General features: G+C 47.0%; 5 protein-coding genes across 5 annotated transcripts; 3 read left to right on the top strand and 2 right to left on the bottom strand.

Annotated features, from left to right (window-relative positions):
- Positions 1-137: 137 nt before the first annotated feature.
- K444DRAFT_671082 (S-adenosyl-L-methionine-dependent methyltransferase) lies at positions 138-2,104 on the top strand. Its single transcript, XM_024887711.1, has 2 exons — positions 138-567; positions 622-2,104. Exons 1-2 carry the CDS (start codon positions 281-283, stop codon positions 1,685-1,687), a joined length of 1,353 nt encoding a protein of 450 aa, XP_024726382.1. The 5' UTR covers positions 138-280; the 3' UTR covers positions 1,688-2,104.
- On the bottom strand, positions 2,103-5,652 carry K444DRAFT_623026 (C2 domain protein). The gene is made up of 4 exons (XM_024882217.1): positions 5,413-5,652; positions 5,300-5,356; positions 2,395-5,248; positions 2,103-2,324 (listed from the first exon to the last, which is right to left on the bottom strand). Exons 1-4 carry the CDS (start codon positions 5,566-5,568, stop codon positions 2,257-2,259), a joined length of 3,135 nt encoding a protein of 1,044 aa, XP_024726381.1. The 5' UTR covers positions 5,569-5,652; the 3' UTR covers positions 2,103-2,256.
- Positions 5,653-5,857: 205 nt separating this feature from the next.
- K444DRAFT_671080 (C2 domain protein) lies at positions 5,858-9,755 on the top strand. Its single transcript, XM_024887710.1, has 3 exons — positions 5,858-5,908; positions 5,961-9,429; positions 9,481-9,755. The coding sequence occupies exons 1-3, from the start codon at positions 5,882-5,884 to the stop codon at positions 9,495-9,497; spliced, it is 3,513 nt and encodes a 1,170-aa protein (XP_024726380.1). The 5' UTR covers positions 5,858-5,881; the 3' UTR covers positions 9,498-9,755.
- A 1,833-nt stretch (positions 9,756-11,588) lies between these two features.
- On the top strand, positions 11,589-13,308 carry K444DRAFT_671079 (uncharacterized protein). Its single transcript, XM_024887709.1, has 4 exons — positions 11,589-12,087; positions 12,195-12,294; positions 12,376-13,010; positions 13,168-13,308. The coding sequence occupies exons 1-4, from the start codon at positions 11,723-11,725 to the stop codon at positions 13,208-13,210; spliced, it is 1,143 nt and encodes a 380-aa protein (XP_024726379.1). The 5' UTR covers positions 11,589-11,722; the 3' UTR covers positions 13,211-13,308.
- A 906-nt stretch (positions 13,309-14,214) lies between these two features.
- K444DRAFT_638956 (beta-lactamase/transpeptidase-like protein) lies at positions 14,215-16,144 on the bottom strand (the record flags this gene model as incomplete). Its single annotated transcript, XM_024884323.1, has 2 exons — positions 14,215-16,039; positions 16,125-16,144. 2 exons carry the CDS (start codon positions 16,142-16,144, stop codon positions 14,215-14,217), a joined length of 1,845 nt encoding a protein of 614 aa, XP_024726378.1.
- Between the last annotated feature and the right edge of the window lie 2,106 nt (positions 16,145-18,250).

The following is an 18,250-nucleotide window of genomic DNA, read 5'->3' as shown; positions in this document are numbered from 1 at the left end:
GTGAAGATGGATTGGACAAAATGGTGGTGATGGAGGAGATCTTATCTGATTGCGTCATTGAAGCTTCTCGGCTGCCGTATCGAAAATGCCGAAAAGGGGCGGAGATATCAAAATCAACTTCAATTTTCGTCTCAAAGCCCAATTCATACTACACTCTTTAATTCTTGTTTGAGCAATTGTTGGTCGCTATGAAGCCTGTTAACTCGACGTCATGAGCTGTTCCCTTCCATTTGGCAGCAAAACGCCTCATTGAAGACATTTCCACCTCGGACTCAGGCTCATGCCTCGACTCCCGCACTCCCTCCTCCTCCGCGCTCACAAGAAATCTACACTCCTCCCCCTCGTCTTGCAAGGGACTCGCGACCTCCCATCCGCCATTAACGAGCTACGCTGGCTCACAGAACATGTCCAATCTCCCTCTCCCCCACTATGTCCCCGAGCATTTAGAAAACGCCTCCTCCATCTCTGTGAAAGGAGATCTCGAGCTGAGCCCCTGCAATATATTCTCGGTTCGCAGCCTTTTGGGGAACTGGATATTAAATGTCGGCCTGGTGTTTTGATCCCACGGTTTGTTGTCATGACAGATGTTGTCACGTGACATTGTTGACAATTGAGTGACAGACCAGAGACGGAGGCGTATACAACACACCTTGCGGAGTTGCTTATCAATGGCTCGTTGGATGAGCAACTCTGTTTACCGTTCAGAAGGACCCTCCCGGGACGCGGCCGCTGGAAGGCTCCCAGCCCACGAAATGGGCTGAGCATCCTAGACGTCTGCTCAGGAAGCGGCTGCATCTCTCTCCTTCTTCATTCCCTCCTTTCCAAAAGCAATAAATTCCCAAACATCAAAACCCTCGGTCTAGACATCTCCCCCAAAGCCGTGGCACTCGCAGACGAGAATCTGGCCTTCAACATCAACAGAGGACATCTCCCCGCTTTTCCCCGGAGCAAAGAGCAAGATGAGGAACTCAAACAAGCACTACAAGGAAAAATCCCCGGCTATAAGAGGAGATCTCACCTCAAAGGCCACAAACTCCTCCAGTACCTAAAAAAGCAAAAAGTCAAAGACGAGCGTGTTCTTGGCATTGATCCTACCGCACCAATCCAGTTCCGAGAGCATGACATCTTCACATCACTCCTGCGCCCTCTTGGGGATTTCAACATCATAATCAGCAACCCACCGTACATCTCCCGCTCTTCCTTCCTTTCCACCACCTCTCACTCGGTACAGAAATACGAACCTCGCCTCGCGCTCGTTCCCGAAGCCACTTACTCGCCCGGAAGCGAAAGGTGGATTCAGAGATATATGAATTGGAAAGCCAGACGGAAAGGCGATGCGGAGTTAGCTGAAGACGCCGATATCTTCTACCGCCAATTGCTCCGCATCTACGACCGGAGCTCCTCTTCGGTCCTGTTGATGGAAGTTGGTGATCAGGAACAGGCTATCCGCGTCACCAAACTCGTGGTTCTGAGGAAAGATATCGGGAAGACGAATAGGGTTGAGATTTGGCGCGATTTTCCAGCTCAGGAAGCGCAGCCCGGCGAGGAGCAAGAGGTGGAGGTTGAAGGGAGGGTGATCCCTGTGAATGGAGCGGGCAAGATGAGGAGTGTCGTTTTGTTTCGCGTTGAAGAAGAGAAGATGGAAGTTGGGAGAGAAAACAGGGCTACCAGAGATTCCGGGATATGAGAAGTTGAAGGAGAAGTTCGGGAAGCAGGAGAAAATGTTAAGTCGAGGAACGGGCAAGCGAGGAAGGCGGCGAAATGGGAGACGTGGCAGGAGCGTGCGAAGCAGAGGGTAGAGAAGAAGGGAAGAAGTGAGAGGGGAGATCTGTCGTGAGTTTGTACGAATTGCTGGTGGAAGATTGGTAGTATTAGACTCTGTGATCATTCTCGCAATGGGAGGATCGCTGTGTTGTATTTTCCTGTTCAAGAGACAGACTTTGCACGTCTGTGCAGGATCGCAAGGGAAATGTTCTGGTTTCACAATATGGATCTGTTGAATATAGTACTCTTGTCAGTCAAGGACTCACGAGGCTGAAGCATGGCCGTGGCTGCCCATGCACTGCAATTTTAGTGCACAAAAAGGCGAGGAAAGGGAAGGGCTGTCTGGCACGTGATTATCGCTTCCCCCTGATGTTTCTCGCTACCCGAACGTGAGGAAATATCCAAATCCACCGCCATATACATTTCATAAAGCTCCTTGCAATGACTTGTTACTTTTACAATAAACATGTTCACCCCAAATCAAATCCACATCTACAGGCCCTTCGACAACCTCGCAACCGTCCCATTCGTGCTCCTCTCAGCCTGCGAACTCCTCTGCCCTGTTCCAAAATCAGCATAATATCAAACCCGGTCTCTTCAACCCCCAGATTCAAAGAACTACATACGCACCTGAAGCCCTCGCGGCTTTCCAGCTCTGAAATGCACTCCAATGATCATGACTGCCAAACCCCTTCCCTAAAAACTCCTCGTGGCTGTCATCCAAGCCCGCACTGAACTTCGCCTCGAACTTCACCTCACCAACTTTTTCCAATGCCATGGTATCGTCTGCTTCATCTACCACATTCTGCAAGAGTCTATCTGGATTGTTAGTTTTGTAGATCGGGAGGGTGAAAGTGGAGACTTTGTTGTCGACCAGGCGGAAGAGCCAGAGGATTGCGTAGTGTTTGTTCTTTGCTAGCTTCTTTCCCAGGGGACCGGGGGACGGGATGGCTTCTGAAGTGCCGCAGAACTCGAGGGCGATGGGGGACATGTATCTATGATGCACTGGCAGGATTCGCTGTTTCTCGTTGAGTGTCCAGGTATATCCACTCTCGGATTGCTCTCCGCTCTTGATGGCGCGCTCGCTGCCTGCGTTGCGGAGGTACAACTTCCTCGTGTTGAGGTTTGAGCCTGTGCATGTGATGTTGGAAGAGAAGACGAAGGAGCCAACGGAGTAACCGAGGAGGTTTTCTTCCAGCTGCACACCCATCGAGCGGAAGATCATGCTCATACGAATCCTTCCCGTCCCAGCGCCACCTTTAAGATCATAGAACTTAACTATCGAAGAGCTTTCGTGAAAGATGTCAGACATCTTTAGCGCCACGACGCCAACGAGGCAATCGTTCGATTTCTTTCTCGTGTCCCAAACGGAGAGGGTGAGGGTCGCCATGCGCCAGTCGCGAACATACGTCTCAGTGCTGGAGTTGAAGTTCGGCGCATTGGTGATGGACTTTACGCGTGTGCGGTACACGAGCTTGTCGTTTATGTCTGCCGTGACGTAGAGCGATGGAATGTACTCGATGGACACTGTTTCTTCCTTGGCGTCATCCTCACCGTCAGAGTCCTGGCCGAGGATCTGTACTTGCCCCATGGACTTCTTGTTCGGGTTGTCGGCTTGTACGTTAATGCATTGGTGGATCGTCAATCCTAAGATACCGGAGGGAAGGGATGGGTCTGGGACGGTGTTTTGTGCGTTTTGGACTTTATCTTCCTCTTTTACTTCGATCTTATCGCCGTGGACATCGCGGGGATCTTGAGCGTCGGTACGCAGTTGCTTCTTGAATTCTGCGCGAGGGAAGTAGCCGATCTCCCACTCCAGGATCCCTTCAGCGTCTGTGCCTGCGACGTCTCCTTGCAGTTTATCCTCTCGCTTTTGCATCTGATTTACCTTCATGATAAGCTCTTGAAGGGGAAATTCACAGACTCCGGATACATCGTCGGAACCAGTAGTGTCCGAGTCCCACAGTCGAAGCAAGACGTTCTCTTGACGCTTGACGTGCTCCGATCGGATCATTATGACTGCAGACTCCTCCCACACTGGATTGCGATCCCCTTTGATGATTCGAGTGGCGTACATCGGTTTCTCGTACTTTGAGAAGGCAATCGTGAGGTAAGGATCAGCACCGGGCCCTCTTGTATCTTGTTTCGCTAAGTTTCTTGCTCGGTGGATCTTGACAAACAGAACTCCAATAGCATCTGTATTTTCCTTCTGGTCTGAGCCGCCGACGTACATAGTCATATCAAGACTCATTGACTTTGGTTGGACGAAATCTGCGGCTGCCGCATCGATTTGAGAGACGAGGAGATTGTCGATAATCGGACGGTTCAGAAGATCCAGGGCCCATGGAGCACCCAAAGACACGCAAGAGTTGACCTTTGGACTCTCGGTCAGTGCAAAAGTGACGTTCTTCAGGAAGGGCAAATCCGGATGCATTTGAAGTCTTATTCTGATCGTAGCGAGGAATTCCTTGACTTGGACGTAAATCGGAACTGGTACAGGCCCGACCATTGCCAGAATATCGACGTGCATGTGGTCCTTCCGTGGCTTGAAAGGCGATTCATGGTAGGCAATTGCGATTTCGAGGTTGTAAAACACTCCACCTTCTCCCCTCGCCGCTGCGTTTTCACGTTCTTTGGCTTGCTCCACTGACCCTGATTTGTCGAGCCCATGAGTCGGCACCAAGTCACCAAACTCGGAATCAGGGAGTGATCTCATTGAAAGAACTCTAACCGAGTGGCAGCCGTGGCCAAGCTCCGTAATCTTGACAGTTGCGGGTATATTTTCGGGGATGTAGGGCTTGATCATGTCGTTGACTTGTTCAGCAATGCCATCGAAGAAGCTTTGCTGCAGGGTTGCCCACAATGTCTCCACTAAACTGTTCATCCATTCCACAGATTCGGGTACGTATCTCAACTTTTCTGTCTTTGGGTCGGAGGACTCCATCTTTCTCTCGGCAGCCTGTTGTCCGACATGGGTGAGGACATAATAAACAGCTGCAGCGACACCTCCAGCTGGGAAAAGAGACTTGCTGAGGCCCTTCCATCCTCCACCGATGAACAGCCAATCCAAAATCATAATCGCACCGAATACAACACAAGACACCTGTCTCAGATCGTTCTCAATGGCTTTGAAAACGCGGTCGAAGTTGACCTCAGGAGTTGGGTGGAAAAGAACGTTCGACTTCTCAGCTCCAATTGGCACATCGTCTGTTGCACCTGCTTGTGGTCCATCTTCTGCTGCAGATGCTTGGTCTTTCCTCTCTGTGTGTTTTTGAGGTTTCTCCTTCTCCTGTGTTTCTGCAAAGTATGCTCGAGACGCTTCTTGGCGTTTTGCCTCGTGTTCGCGGAGTCCTTGTATATTTGGGGGAGGGTTTCGTTCCGAATACGCTTGGCCGTATTGTGTTGGGTCTGCTCGCAATGGGTCAATTCGAGGAACCGGTTTGGGAGCAGCACTATTCGATTCGGATTGAGGAGTTGGCTGGTTCTGAATCAATTAATTTAACGCTCTAGGAGAAATTCGACAATCATGACCTACTGTATTTACAGGTAGCAAGCCAGTATCTTTACGTGGTAGAGGAGGCGGAGGAAGTTCCTTAGGTTAACTCAATTAACTGTTCGAGAAGAATTGTGTTTCGAGAGTTAAAATACCTTATTTGTAGAAGTTGATTGATCTCCTGGGAGATCTGGTAAGCTTTTTGACTCATCTACTATATCATTTGCTGTCGGGTGGTGCGAATCATCGGGTTTGCTCTCTGGGGTTGGAGCTGGACGGCCAGCACCGTCACTTCCTCCTGTTGAAGACATTTCCGTGAGAGTTCCAATATTCCTCTCTTGAGAACGATAAGATGTCGAAGCTCTTCAATTCATCATAAATCAGCAATGCCTCGGAATTATTGAAAAGTGAAGCCCAAGAAGCCGGTCAAGCTTGGAATGATGCGTAGAAAGGATGCGGTAGATCGCTGACGTCACTCTCGGCCTTGTTTGTAACTACCAAGCTCCAAGCTACGCAACCTCTTTCGTCATCTAAGAACAACCAGTTTCAATTGAGGGGGTTGAACTCGAAGAAAGATCACTTTGAGCTTGGAGAGCATCACCATCAACTCAGGGTCAGCTCAAGATGCCTCCATATTCTCAAAGGAACAAGGTGCGCACCTCAACTCAGCAGTTGTGAGCTTTAATAACCGAGGCCAACACAGGTTCCCACTATCCAAAAACTTGGTGAAGAGCTTGCCCAGCGTCTGAACCTCCAGAAATCCGATGCATCCAAAGCAGCTTCTGGAAAAGACTCAGAAAAGATCGCAGCAGCAAAGGCAGCTTCTCGACGACGAGTGATCGATCCAACAACGAAGAACGAAGTCCTTATTCAAGATGTTGATGGATCTTTTGAGCAAGCAATTCGGAGACCAAAGATCACTGTTCCCAATCCTGATAGGCGGGCAACTGGAGATGGGGAGGCCTACAGACAGACACTGGACGACCTAGCACCGCCAGAAGCCGACCCGAACAGAACGAAGGAGTATTTACAACACTCGAAGAATAAAGAGGTTCTGTACCACCCTCTCCCACTGGCAGATCTCAAGGCTGCTTTCTATGCCTTGGAGGGAGCTGTGCAGCAGACCACTATTGCGGTCCTTGTTGGGATTGTGGCCCTGAGTTGGATATTTGTGGGAGGTTGGAAAGGCCTCATCAGTTCTCTCTTCGCTGGAGTCACCGTTGCTTGTGGAATTCACCTCTGGCTTCGAAATATCCAAGAAAATGCAAATGCCGTCAACTGGGACGCTGAACGCAGGCGTGCTACTGCTGCGACTGAAAGTCTCCTGCCTGAGTCTGTCGAGTGGATGAACTCGCTTGTTGGAATTGTGTGGAAGTTGATCAATCCTGAAATGTTCGCTGCCGTGGCAGACACACTCGAAGATGTAATGCAAGCATCTGTTCCACCGGCCCTGATCCAGAACGTCCGAGTTTCGTCGATCGGTTTGGGAGACCAGGCCTTCAAGATCTTATCTTTGAGATCGCTACCAAGTGCCGAAGAGGAGACTGACGCGAAGCACAAGGCGGCTGGAAAAGAGCCAACAGCTGAAGAAAAGGCAAAGAAAGCAGAACAACGCAAGTTAGAAGGGGAAGACGTCGAGGGTGCCAAGTACTACAACCTCGAAATGTCGTTTGCATATCATGCAATTCCCGCCAAAGGCGTCATCGGTAAGGCCAAGAACTTGCATTTGGAAGTCGTCTTCTATCTAGGAGTTCAAGGGCTTGTCGGCATCCCACTTCCCATCTTCGTCGAGCTGAATGGAATTATCGGAACTATTCGACTGCGATTCCAGCTCACGCCGAATCCTCCGTTTCTCAAGAATCTGACTTTCACGTTCATGGGCTTGCCGAAGATTGATGCATCAGCTGTACCCTTGACATCGAAGGGTATCAATGTGCTTAACTTGCCACTCATCTCTGGTTTTGTTAATTCCTCTATCGCAGCTGCTTTAGATGTTTACGTCGCCCCAAAGTCATTGATCATGGACATGTCCAAGATGCTACAGGGTGATGCTGTGAAAAAGGAGACCGATGCAATGGGTTTGATCTACATTAAATTGAAGCGGGCAGAAGGAATTGCAGCCCAGGACAAGTCTGGCAAGAGCGACCCGTTCATCACTCTCGCATTCTCACAATTCGGAAAACCGGTATACTGTACACGCATCATTGAACAGGACCTCAACCCGATTTGGAATGAGCAAACTTGCTTATTGATCTACCAAGATCAGCTGACGGCTGGCGAGAGACTCTCTGTCGAGCTCTGGGATTCCGATATGGTCACCGCAGATGACGTAGTCGGAAAAGTCAGCTTCGACCTCCGGGAACTGATCAAAAACTACAGCAACCGGATCGAAGAGCGGGTAGATGAACTCAAGGATGACAAAGGCGAGACCTTGCCCGGCAAGCTCTACTGGGATATTGGAATGTTCCCCAGGTCCCAATTCAAGGAGTCAATGAGATCTGACGGAAAGAACGTTGCTCTACCAAAGGAAATTCGGGATCGACCAGAATTTCAAGACGACAAAGGAATCGTAACTACACAGCATGAGATCGACGTCACTACCACACCTCCGGATCCCAGCTTGCCTTCCGGTATCTGCTCTCTGCTTATCCATGAAGTTGAGAACCTCGAGATTGAAAGACCGAGTGGAAGTTTTGGGTCGTACAAGCCTTGGACACCAGCTCAAATCACTGGTGAAAATACGGATGAAGAAGCTGATGACTTGCCATCCTCTTACTGCACCATTCTTCAAAACGATGATTTGGTTTTCAAGACCAGGACCAAAGTCAAATCGTCAAATCCCATCTTCAATGCACAAACTGAACGGTTTGTTCGCGATTGGAGATCAAGTATCTTTACCGTCACTTGTAGAAACAGCGTTCACCGAGAGCATGACCCGATCCTTGGCGCTGTTACAATCAAGCTGAGCGAGGTATTACAGACTTCTTCACAAAGCACTGCCATTTATGCGTTGGATGGCGGAATGGGATATGGTCGGATCATGATCTCGGTTCTATTCCGCTCTGTCGATCTCAAATTGCCACCAAATCTCCTGGGATGGGATTTGGGATCTGTTGAGGTTCTCGGTGAAAATGTAACTGCAGAAGACTCCACCGGCGTCCTTGCCGGAACCAAAATAGTTCTCAATACCGATGTTGGCAAAGGCGCTATTTCGAGGGACTGGGTTAACAAGAGTGAGCAGAGTGCTTCATGGGACTTGAAATATATCAAGGAAGGAACCAACGAACTTCACAAACATAGGGTCATCGTACCCGTTCGACGCCGTTACCAAGCTCCTCTCCGTCTCGAATTTTTCTCCTTCAATTCCCGACACCCCACTGCATATGCCATGTACTGGCTTTCGGACCTCGTCGATAATACCGTGACGGAGTTAACGCTCCCGGTGTACAAGGCGGACAAAGCCAACTCGAAATCACTGACGCAAAACTACCTCACCGATGTCAACAAGGAGAGAAACGACATCGAGGCGGCGAAAATCGGCACCGTGAAATTGACGGTGCGATTCAAGATGGGGATGGACAACACGCACTACCAGTGGGTAAAAACAAACGACGAGCACGAGACCTATGAATCGTGGCAATGCAGCGTTGCTGAAGGATACCGGACCCGAATTGTCAAGCGTGAGACCCCAAAGCCTATCCAAGATCTCGTCGATCAAGGGAGAATCGACGGAGCGAGCTCAATCGTGAGCTCCAACCCGGGAGATGACATGAAAGACAAAGACGAGCACAGCCCAGTCCGCATCCCCCGCGAAGCCCCCGGCTCCGAGAAAGAAATTGACGACCCTCCCACCGACCCCCGCGATGAACGCAGCAAGGAATTCGGACAAGAACTCACACAGTACGCATCCTCCATCACTTCTATAATCTCCGACGACGCTTCATCCCTGGGCGTGCAAGAGGATCTCACGGACTCGGAGATCGAAGACGAGGAGTTGAAGAAGAGGAGAGAGAACCAGGATAAGAAAGCAGCCAAAGCGGATTTGTATAGGAAGCAAAGAGGGATTATGAATATCAAGGCGGTGAGACACCTGAAGTTTGGGAAGGATGAGGTTAAGGTATTGGGACATAAGATCAAGGGACGATTAAGTATGAAGGGTCGTGAGCCTGGAGGTAAGTTTCTTGAGAGTATCGGGATATGGTTGAATGCTAATACTTGCGTAGTTGAGACTGAGTTGTGAGCTTGCTGGATGGGCTGCGAAGTGGGTTGTTGGAGCGAGTAGAGAATGAGAGATTGCGCTGAATATTGCAATTGTAAAAGTACGAGGTCAGGAGGATCACGTGACACCACAGACACAGAACTCTCTTTTATCTCTCATAGGCTTTTTATGCCTTACTCTTACTCATTAAGCTCTTTAACTCTGTTTACGAGTTATTCCAAGCCTTACTTTTATATTTTAAACTCTCTTTTATAAAACCCTCTCCTTATTAGATATAGCTATATTTCGCTACAAGCTCGCACTAATATAATATATAAGCGTGCGGGAACTCGTGTTTTTAAGAGCTTTTATTTAAATAGTCCTCTAGAATTAATAGGCCAGTAAAGTTACTCCTAAGCTTATACTCGCTTATATATTTAGTCCGGACTCGAATTAATTATTCTATATCTTCTCTTATAGCCTTATACGGTGCTTACTGAGCTTGCTTTGCCTTTTTATTTCTTTATCAACAAGCATTATAGGTAAAGAAGTAGCCAAACTCAAGAAGGGGCTTTTTTTAATTATAAGAGGAGCAAAACTAATCCGTAGAGCTCTCTCCCTCGCCCGGAAACCCACCCTAGCTGTCTTGCGAGCCCGTAGCTTCTAATCTCGCTAAAATTGTATTTGTGGCGTTTGGTTTGGCTGTAATTAGAGTCATATAAGCACGTGATAACCTTAATACGCAATATTTGGCCGGAACAAATCTCCACCAAAAAATTCTCACCTGCTAAATATGAGTTTCTAGGTGTCGCTCTAGAGTAGAATCTGTGAGCAAAGCACTGCCCAACGAGATCAGCTCGAGTGCAAGATCTGCCGAATGACTCTGTGGCACAAGCAGCGTCTACATAATCACACAGTGAGCATCAGAGCGATACTCGGATTGACGGGTTTCCTCGCGGCCCGGTGCGAGGGCGAAGCGCGGTGTGGCGAGGTCGCGGGAGGGGCGTTCCGCAGTACCGACGTAGGAGTGAGGTCCGTGATGTCGTTTTCAAATGAGAGACAGCCCAGCGCAAGCCAGAAACGTCAAGGCAGACAAGGACGTCTCTTTACCTTACGTAGTGCAAGAATAGAGACAGAACCCCGCGAGTGCGGCTCAAGGGCGACGGCGGGAGCAGTGAATGATATAAAAGATCCGGTTCGGTGAATGCAGCGAAGACCTGCTGCAACTTCGATTCGCTGGGTGTGCAAGGATCACCCCTTTTGAAGAGACGAGATTCCAAGTGGGAGGACAAGTCCAGACCGAAGATATCATTTCAACAATTCCTCGGGTATCATTGTATTTGTTTATTTGGCTTTGTATGTCACCGAGTCAACAATGACGGTGTATTGCCCCCGGCTGACGAGTGTTCAACATGGCGGAGAAGTAATGTATCATGTGCGAGTGAGATGATTTTGAGCTTCAAGAGGAGATCTAGATAGGCGATCTTGTTCATGGCGGCACCTTATTTTGATATTCTCAAAATGATTGTCTTTTGCATCTTCTTTCCCTTTTCTTCGTCAAGCGCGGGGTTGAATCAAGTCGAGTTTTCGCAGCCTTTCTTAGTTCTACATCTACATGAGAATACGAGGACTGTCCTCCCGGTTCCTTTGGCGTTAGAACAGGGGAAGAACGAGGAAAGGTTCCGTAAGGTTAGCAAGTGTTTGAGTGATATGAGAGGTTTCTGAAATTCTATGAGGATAGTTCGCGGCCCAAAAACCGACTTATCAAACAACCTTTCTCGAATGCTTCAAATATCCTTACAAGTAACAACATCCCTGCGGATCTTCAATCCAATTCGAAATCTATGTTTGGCTTGGCGAAATGCTTAAATACGTCTCAATTTCCACGATTGGACCAACCAGATAGGGGGAAGCCCCACTTCCCCAAAACAGTTGTACAACTGTCAGCCTCACGGCAAAACCTGCCAATCACTTCACCGGATTTCAACAAGGGGCCGAAAGCTTTTATTGACAGCAGCGCCCGCTCGCTTCAGCCCGAGTCTCTGATACGCCAATTTCACCCTATGGCTTGATTCAATGACCGAGCTCGGGTTAGAGAAACGGCATGAGATTCATCACGAGGCTCTGCCGTCCTTTCAAAATGGTTCGTGTCGCCCTCTTGTGCCACACATTTTGAAACCTCATCGTCGTTGGTTTTCCACCTCTCTTGAACTTCCTCTTCGCCCAGCTTCCTCCTAAGGGTCAAGTATGAGCTGGTAACAGCGAAAATGGCCCCTCACACGAAAGTTGAGATTCTGATCTCAATTATATGCGCGCTCCATGGCGTCCTCGGCGCAGATGGCGCCGCAACTGCAACTCTCAATCTCGGCGGTAACCCCTTTGCCTTTAGCACCGCGACAACCAGCGCAAACAGCGTCATCGTTGAAACCAGCAGCGCGAGTGCTGCTAACGGTAACGGCGGCGAACCGGGAGCAATAACGACAGCCGCCCCAGGTGATCTCTCAACGGTGAGCATAACCGGCTCGGATGGATATGCAGTCGCCGAGGGCTGCGTCCGAGAATGCCTGATGCAGGAAGCATTCGGCGGACAACCGGATGGGCTCATACTCGCTGCGGCGCTGGGCTGCACTAGGTATTCCCCCTTCCCCTTCCCCTTCCCCTTCCCCTCCCCTCTCTTTCCTCAGCCATCTCCCCCCATTCTAAATCCAATCTCAAGGCAAGACTAACGAATTGAGAAAGTCCTTACTACAACGGCTGCTACTGCACCGCAGCCGTAGCCACCAAGGCCACCTCCCTGATTTCCAGATGCATCATCGAGGTCTGCACCGGCACGGCAGAGGTACCTCCCCTCCCTCTTTCCCTCTCCCCCCTATAAACCAAATGCAACCCCAGAACCTAACCCAAAACTGACCCCTCGCAGATCCCAGACGCCTTCTCAATCTACGACACCTACTGCACCTCAGCCGGCTACCCGCGCAGCGTCCTCGCCACAACAACTACCGTCAACGCCAGCAACCCTTCAACAGCAGTCGTCACCGGCGCCATCGTCTACACCATAACGAACGGCGGCTCCACCTTCCAGGTCACCGAAACCGGCGTGCAAACCCTCATCACCACCCCAACCTCCGCCCCCAACTCTGGAAGGGGTGGAGGGCAAAAGGTTAATGTTGCGGGAATTGTGGGCGGGGTGCTGGGTGCGTTGGTTCTGATTGCGGTGATGTTGGGAGCTTTCTTGGTTTGGTTGCCGAGAAGGCAGAAGAAGAAGGCTCTTCTTGTCCAACAGCAGGTTAGTACGCAGTCTCAGACGCCAGGGGAGCCGGCGAGTACGTTCGTACCTGGTGCTGCGGCGGTGGGGGTTAGGAAGGCAGGAGGGAGGGCGGAACTTCCTGAGAAGGGGGGTGGTGGGGTGGTGGGGGAGAAAGAGATTATTGAGGATGTTGAGAAGGAGGGGAAGGTTGGGACGGATCTGGCGGTGGATAGGGCGGTTGAGATTGATGGCAGCGGTACGCAGGGGAGGTATGGGCTTAGGGCTGAAGAGTTGGATAGTGAGGGTAGGTATGTGGGGGAACTGCATGGCGATGGGCGGCAGTTTGGGGGCGGAGTGGAGTTACCTGGGAGTGAGGTGCGGTGATATGGGAGCTTGTTTCTTAAAACGGAAATACCGCTAATGCGGGGTTCGCCATTCTCCTCCCCGACTTTGAACTTTTTCTAGCGAGGCTGAGAAACCGGACGGGTCTGGTTTGGTATCCTGCTGATAGAGGACGCTGAGATATATAGAGAAGAGCGAGTAAGCAGGTCCGCTTGTAACCATCGTAGAATATTACTTGAGCAAAATCAAACAGGATATTGTGACCACGAGACTAGAAATAGTATACAAATCAAATATTGTATGAAAATCAACTAGTGTATAGAAACCAAGTGGCATGCAGAAACCAGATAATGTATCTGTTTTGCTATGGCCAGAAATGCCTTTTGCAACCGTGTTTTCTCCTTGATTTGAATTAAAATAAGTTACTACGAAAAATAATAAAAGCCAAATCCTTATGAGAATTTCTAAATTGCCCCTTTTAAAATAATTGCATAAAGTTAACTTAAATTTATATTAATATTTAGCTAAGTAAAACAAGTTATTAATATAAGACTTTAATATTTTTTAGTTATATATTATTATATTTTATATTATTTCTTTATTAAATAATATATAATTTATAATAAATATAATATTTTAAGCTTAGAAAATAAAACAAAAAGTTTTTTTTATAAAATTAATTTAAAGCTAAAAAAAAGAAAACTAAAATATAAAAAGCCATAAAAGTATAAATATATATCTTATAATATATTAGTTTATAAAAGGCTTAATATTTTAAATTTCTTATATATAAATTTCTTTAGTATATATAATATAATATAATATATTATTATATAATTTAAAAGTAATTAGAAATAATTAAAACTAATAAATATAAGTAATATACGTGTAAGCTAGTTAAGTAACTAGGTTAAAACCGAAACCATAGTATTATTTATGAATTGAAAATTAAAAACAAGTAATTAAAAGCTTATTTTAATATATTTAAAACTATTATTAATTAAAAGAGAAATATAAATAACTTAAATTAAGTTATAGTAACTTATATTAGGCTATAATTATATAGTTATTTAGTGCAGGTTTAATAGAATTAATATAATAAGATTGAAATATTTAATTAAGGCCTTATAAATAAGACTAAATATGCTACTACTCTTTTAGTCATTGTGCTCAACCAGACTTCTCTCGGTTAGTACTGCCATTCTCTTCGCGAGTCTCTTTAGCAACGCCACAAGTCTCTGTAGCGTAATCACTTTTCCTTTTGAAAATAGCTGGATGCTCCCATTCGTCATACTTCCACGACAGTTCATTGACCTTCCCCTCCTTATCCCTGTGGAATTCTAGCAGCCCAGTGGTGTAGTAATCCCAATCAAACATCGATTCTGCTAGCCACTCGTCTTGCGTCAACGGTAGGAAACTATATGTATCTTTGTTATAAAAGTCAAGTCGCCGCCGGGTATTAACAACTCTACCCCAGGTGATAGATAATCTCTTTCCGTCTGAAGTGTGTATGCGAGCTATATTGAGTATCGTGGCGAGAGCTTCGTATTTACCCTCATATTCTGTGAGCGGTGCCTCTGGTTGATCTGTATTACGGTACTTCTTCCAGTCAGATAAGATATCTTGGTAGAATTGATTATGACGTTTGGCGGCTTCGATTTTTACCAATGGAAGAAGATCGACATGGGGTTGAAGATCGAACAACGCTTGGATTATGGTGTGTGCTGTGAAGTCCGCGGCGTCGCCGTCTTGAATGCCATTGGAGAAGGCTATAATGGCGCTTTGAGTTTCGGGAAAGGTGTAGAAGGCGCAGGAACTGCCATTATTGAGCCCATTGTGCTGAATTACCAGCTTTGGTGGTGAGGATGTGCCAAGGATATAGTTTTGGTTGGTCTTCTCATCGTCGTATCGAGTCATGTAATTCCAACCGGTCCAGCCCAACATGGAAGTAGGCATCCTCATACGGCACCAGCCAAGGCAATATGCCGACTCGTTTTGATATTTGTCAGGCACGGGACGTGTCCACTGGCTCCGCCGTGTGATAGATATGTTCTTAAGTGGATTTCTTGATGGGTATTGAGTAGAGCTGTCGCCATTAGGGATATCCGATGGATAAGGTAAGCCTCCTATTTCATGCTCCTTCGCTTTGGACTCCGCTTTCTCGGCAGCAAGTACCGCTGTGGCCCACTTCAGCATATCCGTGACACTACTACGAATTCCCATGGCTGCCAGCGTTGGGGTGTGCTCGCCAGACGTGAACTCTTCTGAGTTTAATAACACGACCTGGCCATCTTCCAGCCTTGCTGTTGGAGGTGCGACGTTGTCGTCATGAATGAAATCTGAGGTGGTTACAGCAGTTCTGGACATTCCCAATGGCTTGAAGATTCGCTCTCGAAGAAACTTATGGTAGCGTTGCTCGTAAACGTTTTGGAGCGCAATAGCTGCCAGTGCATAGCTGTAATTATTGTACAGCCACCAGTTATTGAATCGCTGACCGGAGTCATTGCTTGTTGGTACCTCATTCATGAGCTTCACGAAATCTTCTTCGAGCCCAATAATATGGCCTCGTGGAGCCTGCATCAGGATTTGAGGGTTCCCGAGTCCTGTGGAGTGTCGCAAGCAATCAATCAGATCAGCCCTCTTCCCGATCTCTGGGTCTCCGATAGGATTAAAGTCAGGAATGTATGTAGAGACGGCAGTATCCCACCCTAACTTGCCGTCATCAACAGCGATTCCAATGGCACTAGAAAGAAACATCTTCGAGACAGAGCCAAGGTGATACAACGTATCTTCGTCAGGGGATAGATTAGATCCTGGTCGTCTCTCGCCGAGACCTCGCGCGAATATGACCTCGCCTTTGTGGAGAACTCCAAAGCAGATTGATGGAACCTTGCATATTCTTTGAATCTCTTTAACCGCTTCCATTGTGGACTCTAATCTTGCAATTGTCTCGACTTTGTCAGGAAACTCCTTGCTGCCATCTTGGTGCGATTCGCTATAAAGTAATGAGCATCCATGTGATTAATAATTTTATAGTCGTGAGAGCTAGCCATGAATAAATGAAAGTGCAATTCACTGACCCCGGCATTGAGTTCGGCATTTTGTCCCTTTGTTCTGATTGAAGTAAAGTGAGGTGATAATAAAAGTTCAGTGAGGCGAGGCGAGACGAGACGGGACGAGATGGGAGATAAAATAATGATTCACACATCCAGGGTGGCTGTTGTGAAACAACCAGGTGGGTACCCGCATGTAACACACTTTTTTGTATACCTTCTTAATCTCTTGGTGGGACATTTGGACGTGAACACGTGAGGCGAAATTAGCCTGCCACGACTTGGGTTAGAGAAGAAGCAAAACCAAACTCTGAAGCCTGAATTCCCGTCCCAGGTGAGACTGATGTGGTTTCTTCTTCTCATATAAATCGGGCGTGCTGAACTTTAATGTGGGGGAGAGAATTGGGGGGGCGAATAGCATATCCTGACCGGTCACGTGCCCGATCAAGATTGGTCAACAGGCAGTGACGTTCCAAAGCCAATATCCTATAACAAGAATTTCCGCACACCACTAGCATTTTCATACAACATCAAGTTAGTTGCTCATTGGCGGTGCGAACAGTCAAAGAAATACCATGTGTTTCAAGACACGAGCGGTGTGGATAAGACAAAAGATGTTGTCCAATGCTTTTCTTGTCCAGCAAATGTAAGGCAATGATGAATGTTCTGTCAGACACATCACACAAGTTAGAATTTTTTAAATGGATAGATGAATGGCTGGCATAGTTACCTTAGGTGGTATAAAATGCTTGCTATGCACCAGATCCCATTTCCTTTCCTTTCCCTTATTTTCTGTTTCTCTTCAATCGCTCCTCAAATACCAACCCTACACGCCGCAAGGACCAAGGAGATATCAGACCTGAAAGTCGATGGGAGGTCCAAAAAATGCGACAACCTCAAAAGTATCACTCCGAAGTAAAATAAACAAATAGATTTTTTAAGCGTAAGCCACCTGTTTAATGTCTTCAACTCTTCTGTTTATAGCTTAATTCAATGTTCTGCATTTGCAAATGCAAAATGTTGTGAAGTGAGCAAGATCTGACAATTAGCCAGGTGAAGATGTCGGACATGTCATCGGGAGGTGGCAATGGAGGCGGTGGCGGCGGGGGTGGTGGGAATGGTGGGAGTGGAGGAGGGGGAGGTAGTGGGAGTGGTAGTGGTGGTGGATGCGGCGGTCCTTCTGGTGGGGGGTCTGCTGTCCCCAAACACTAGGGTTCTTAGCATATCTGCAAATATTTTTGCCTAGATATCTACTCCGTCCTCAATAAATGACACCATGACTTCGGAAGCGAAGTAATAGAACGAATCGAATAAAGAGAACAGAATGGGTGTTATTTTTAGTATATATGACTAGTGTTTTACTCCTTATTAATAGGTTCAATATATAAGAGCCCCTACAAACACCTATAAATCCCCTTATTTAACTCGCATAGCATTCCGAAACCAGAATTATTCGCCAAAGTAGTAATTTTTATACACGACAAAAGTTAACTCTCCTTTAAATATATGCTAGTACTCTTTTAGGGCTGCTCTAAAAGGGTGCTTATATAATTGAAAATTTATTTCCCTTTTAGTCCCCTTCTTCCTCTCTTAAGGAGGCCAGTTTTTGTAATTTTATCGTGAAATAAGGCTTTTCTTTTTGGTTATATTTCAGCCCCCGGCGCGCGCACGTAAGGCAGGTAAGAAGCACGTTCCTCCATTACTCTCGTAATTACTTAAGAAGTATATTCTTAAGGCGCTAGTCTTAGCCTAATAGTCAGTTTGTATTTGCTCGCTTTGCTTATAGTCGGGGAAAGTAAGTATCTCGCAAAACCAAGTGTCTCATTAAGTATAAAAGCAACAGGCGAAAAAAACCGTTCATTTTTTCCTAGTTGTGCAAGCGAATTTACCCCACTGAAGTGCCTCCCCCCCCCACCCCCCACTATAGTAAATCACACTAAAATAAAAGTATTATTTATGAAATTTATTCCCTCCTTTAAATTCTATAATAAGGCTATTAATCGCTGCTTGCCTCACGACTAAAGTATGTATTTTATCTTATAAAAACTTCTTTTATTTAATTCTTTAGATATAATTTTTATTTTTTATTTTTTTATAATTATAATTCTTAGAAGTATTTAAACTCCCTCTTTTATATTTATCTTTTGCGAATT

Source organism: Hyaloscypha bicolor, assembly GCF_002865645.1.
Source record: "Hyaloscypha bicolor E unplaced genomic scaffold K444scaffold_191, whole genome shotgun sequence".
NCBI lineage: Eukaryota > Fungi > Ascomycota > Leotiomycetes > Helotiales > Hyaloscyphaceae > Hyaloscypha > Hyaloscypha bicolor.
This window is presented reverse-complemented; position numbering and strand designations above follow the sequence as displayed.

Bases quoted from the DNA above. Each gene is read 5' to 3' on its own strand.
- K444DRAFT_671082 (XM_024887711.1), top strand. From the start codon at position 281: ATGCCTCGACTCCCGCACTCCCTCCTCCTCCGCGCTCACAAGAAATCT. The intron at 568-621 runs GTTTGTTGTCAT...ATTGAGTGACAG, and splicing joins CCTGGTGTTTTGATCCCACG to ACCAGAGACGGAGGCGTATA.
- K444DRAFT_623026 (XM_024882217.1), bottom strand. From the start codon at position 5,568: ATGTCTTCAACAGGAGGAAGTGACGGTGCTGGCCGTCCAGCTCCAACC. The intron at 5,357-5,412 runs GTATTTTAACTC...AGTTAACCTAAG, and splicing joins AATCAACTTCTACAAATAAG to GAACTTCCTCCGCCTCCTCT. The intron at 5,249-5,299 runs GTAGGTCATGAT...TAATTGATTCAG, and splicing joins GCTTGCTACCTGTAAATACA to AACCAGCCAACTCCTCAATC.
- K444DRAFT_671080 (XM_024887710.1), top strand. From the start codon at position 5,882: ATGCCTCCATATTCTCAAAGGAACAAG. The intron at 5,909-5,960 runs GTGCGCACCTCA...AGGCCAACACAG, and splicing joins CATATTCTCAAAGGAACAAG to GTTCCCACTATCCAAAAACT.
- K444DRAFT_671079 (XM_024887709.1), top strand. From the start codon at position 11,723: ATGGCCCCTCACACGAAAGTTGAGATTCTGATCTCAATTATATGCGCG. The intron at 12,088-12,194 runs GTATTCCCCCTT...GAATTGAGAAAG, and splicing joins GCGGCGCTGGGCTGCACTAG to TCCTTACTACAACGGCTGCT. The intron at 12,295-12,375 runs GTACCTCCCCTC...GACCCCTCGCAG, and splicing joins TCTGCACCGGCACGGCAGAG to ATCCCAGACGCCTTCTCAAT.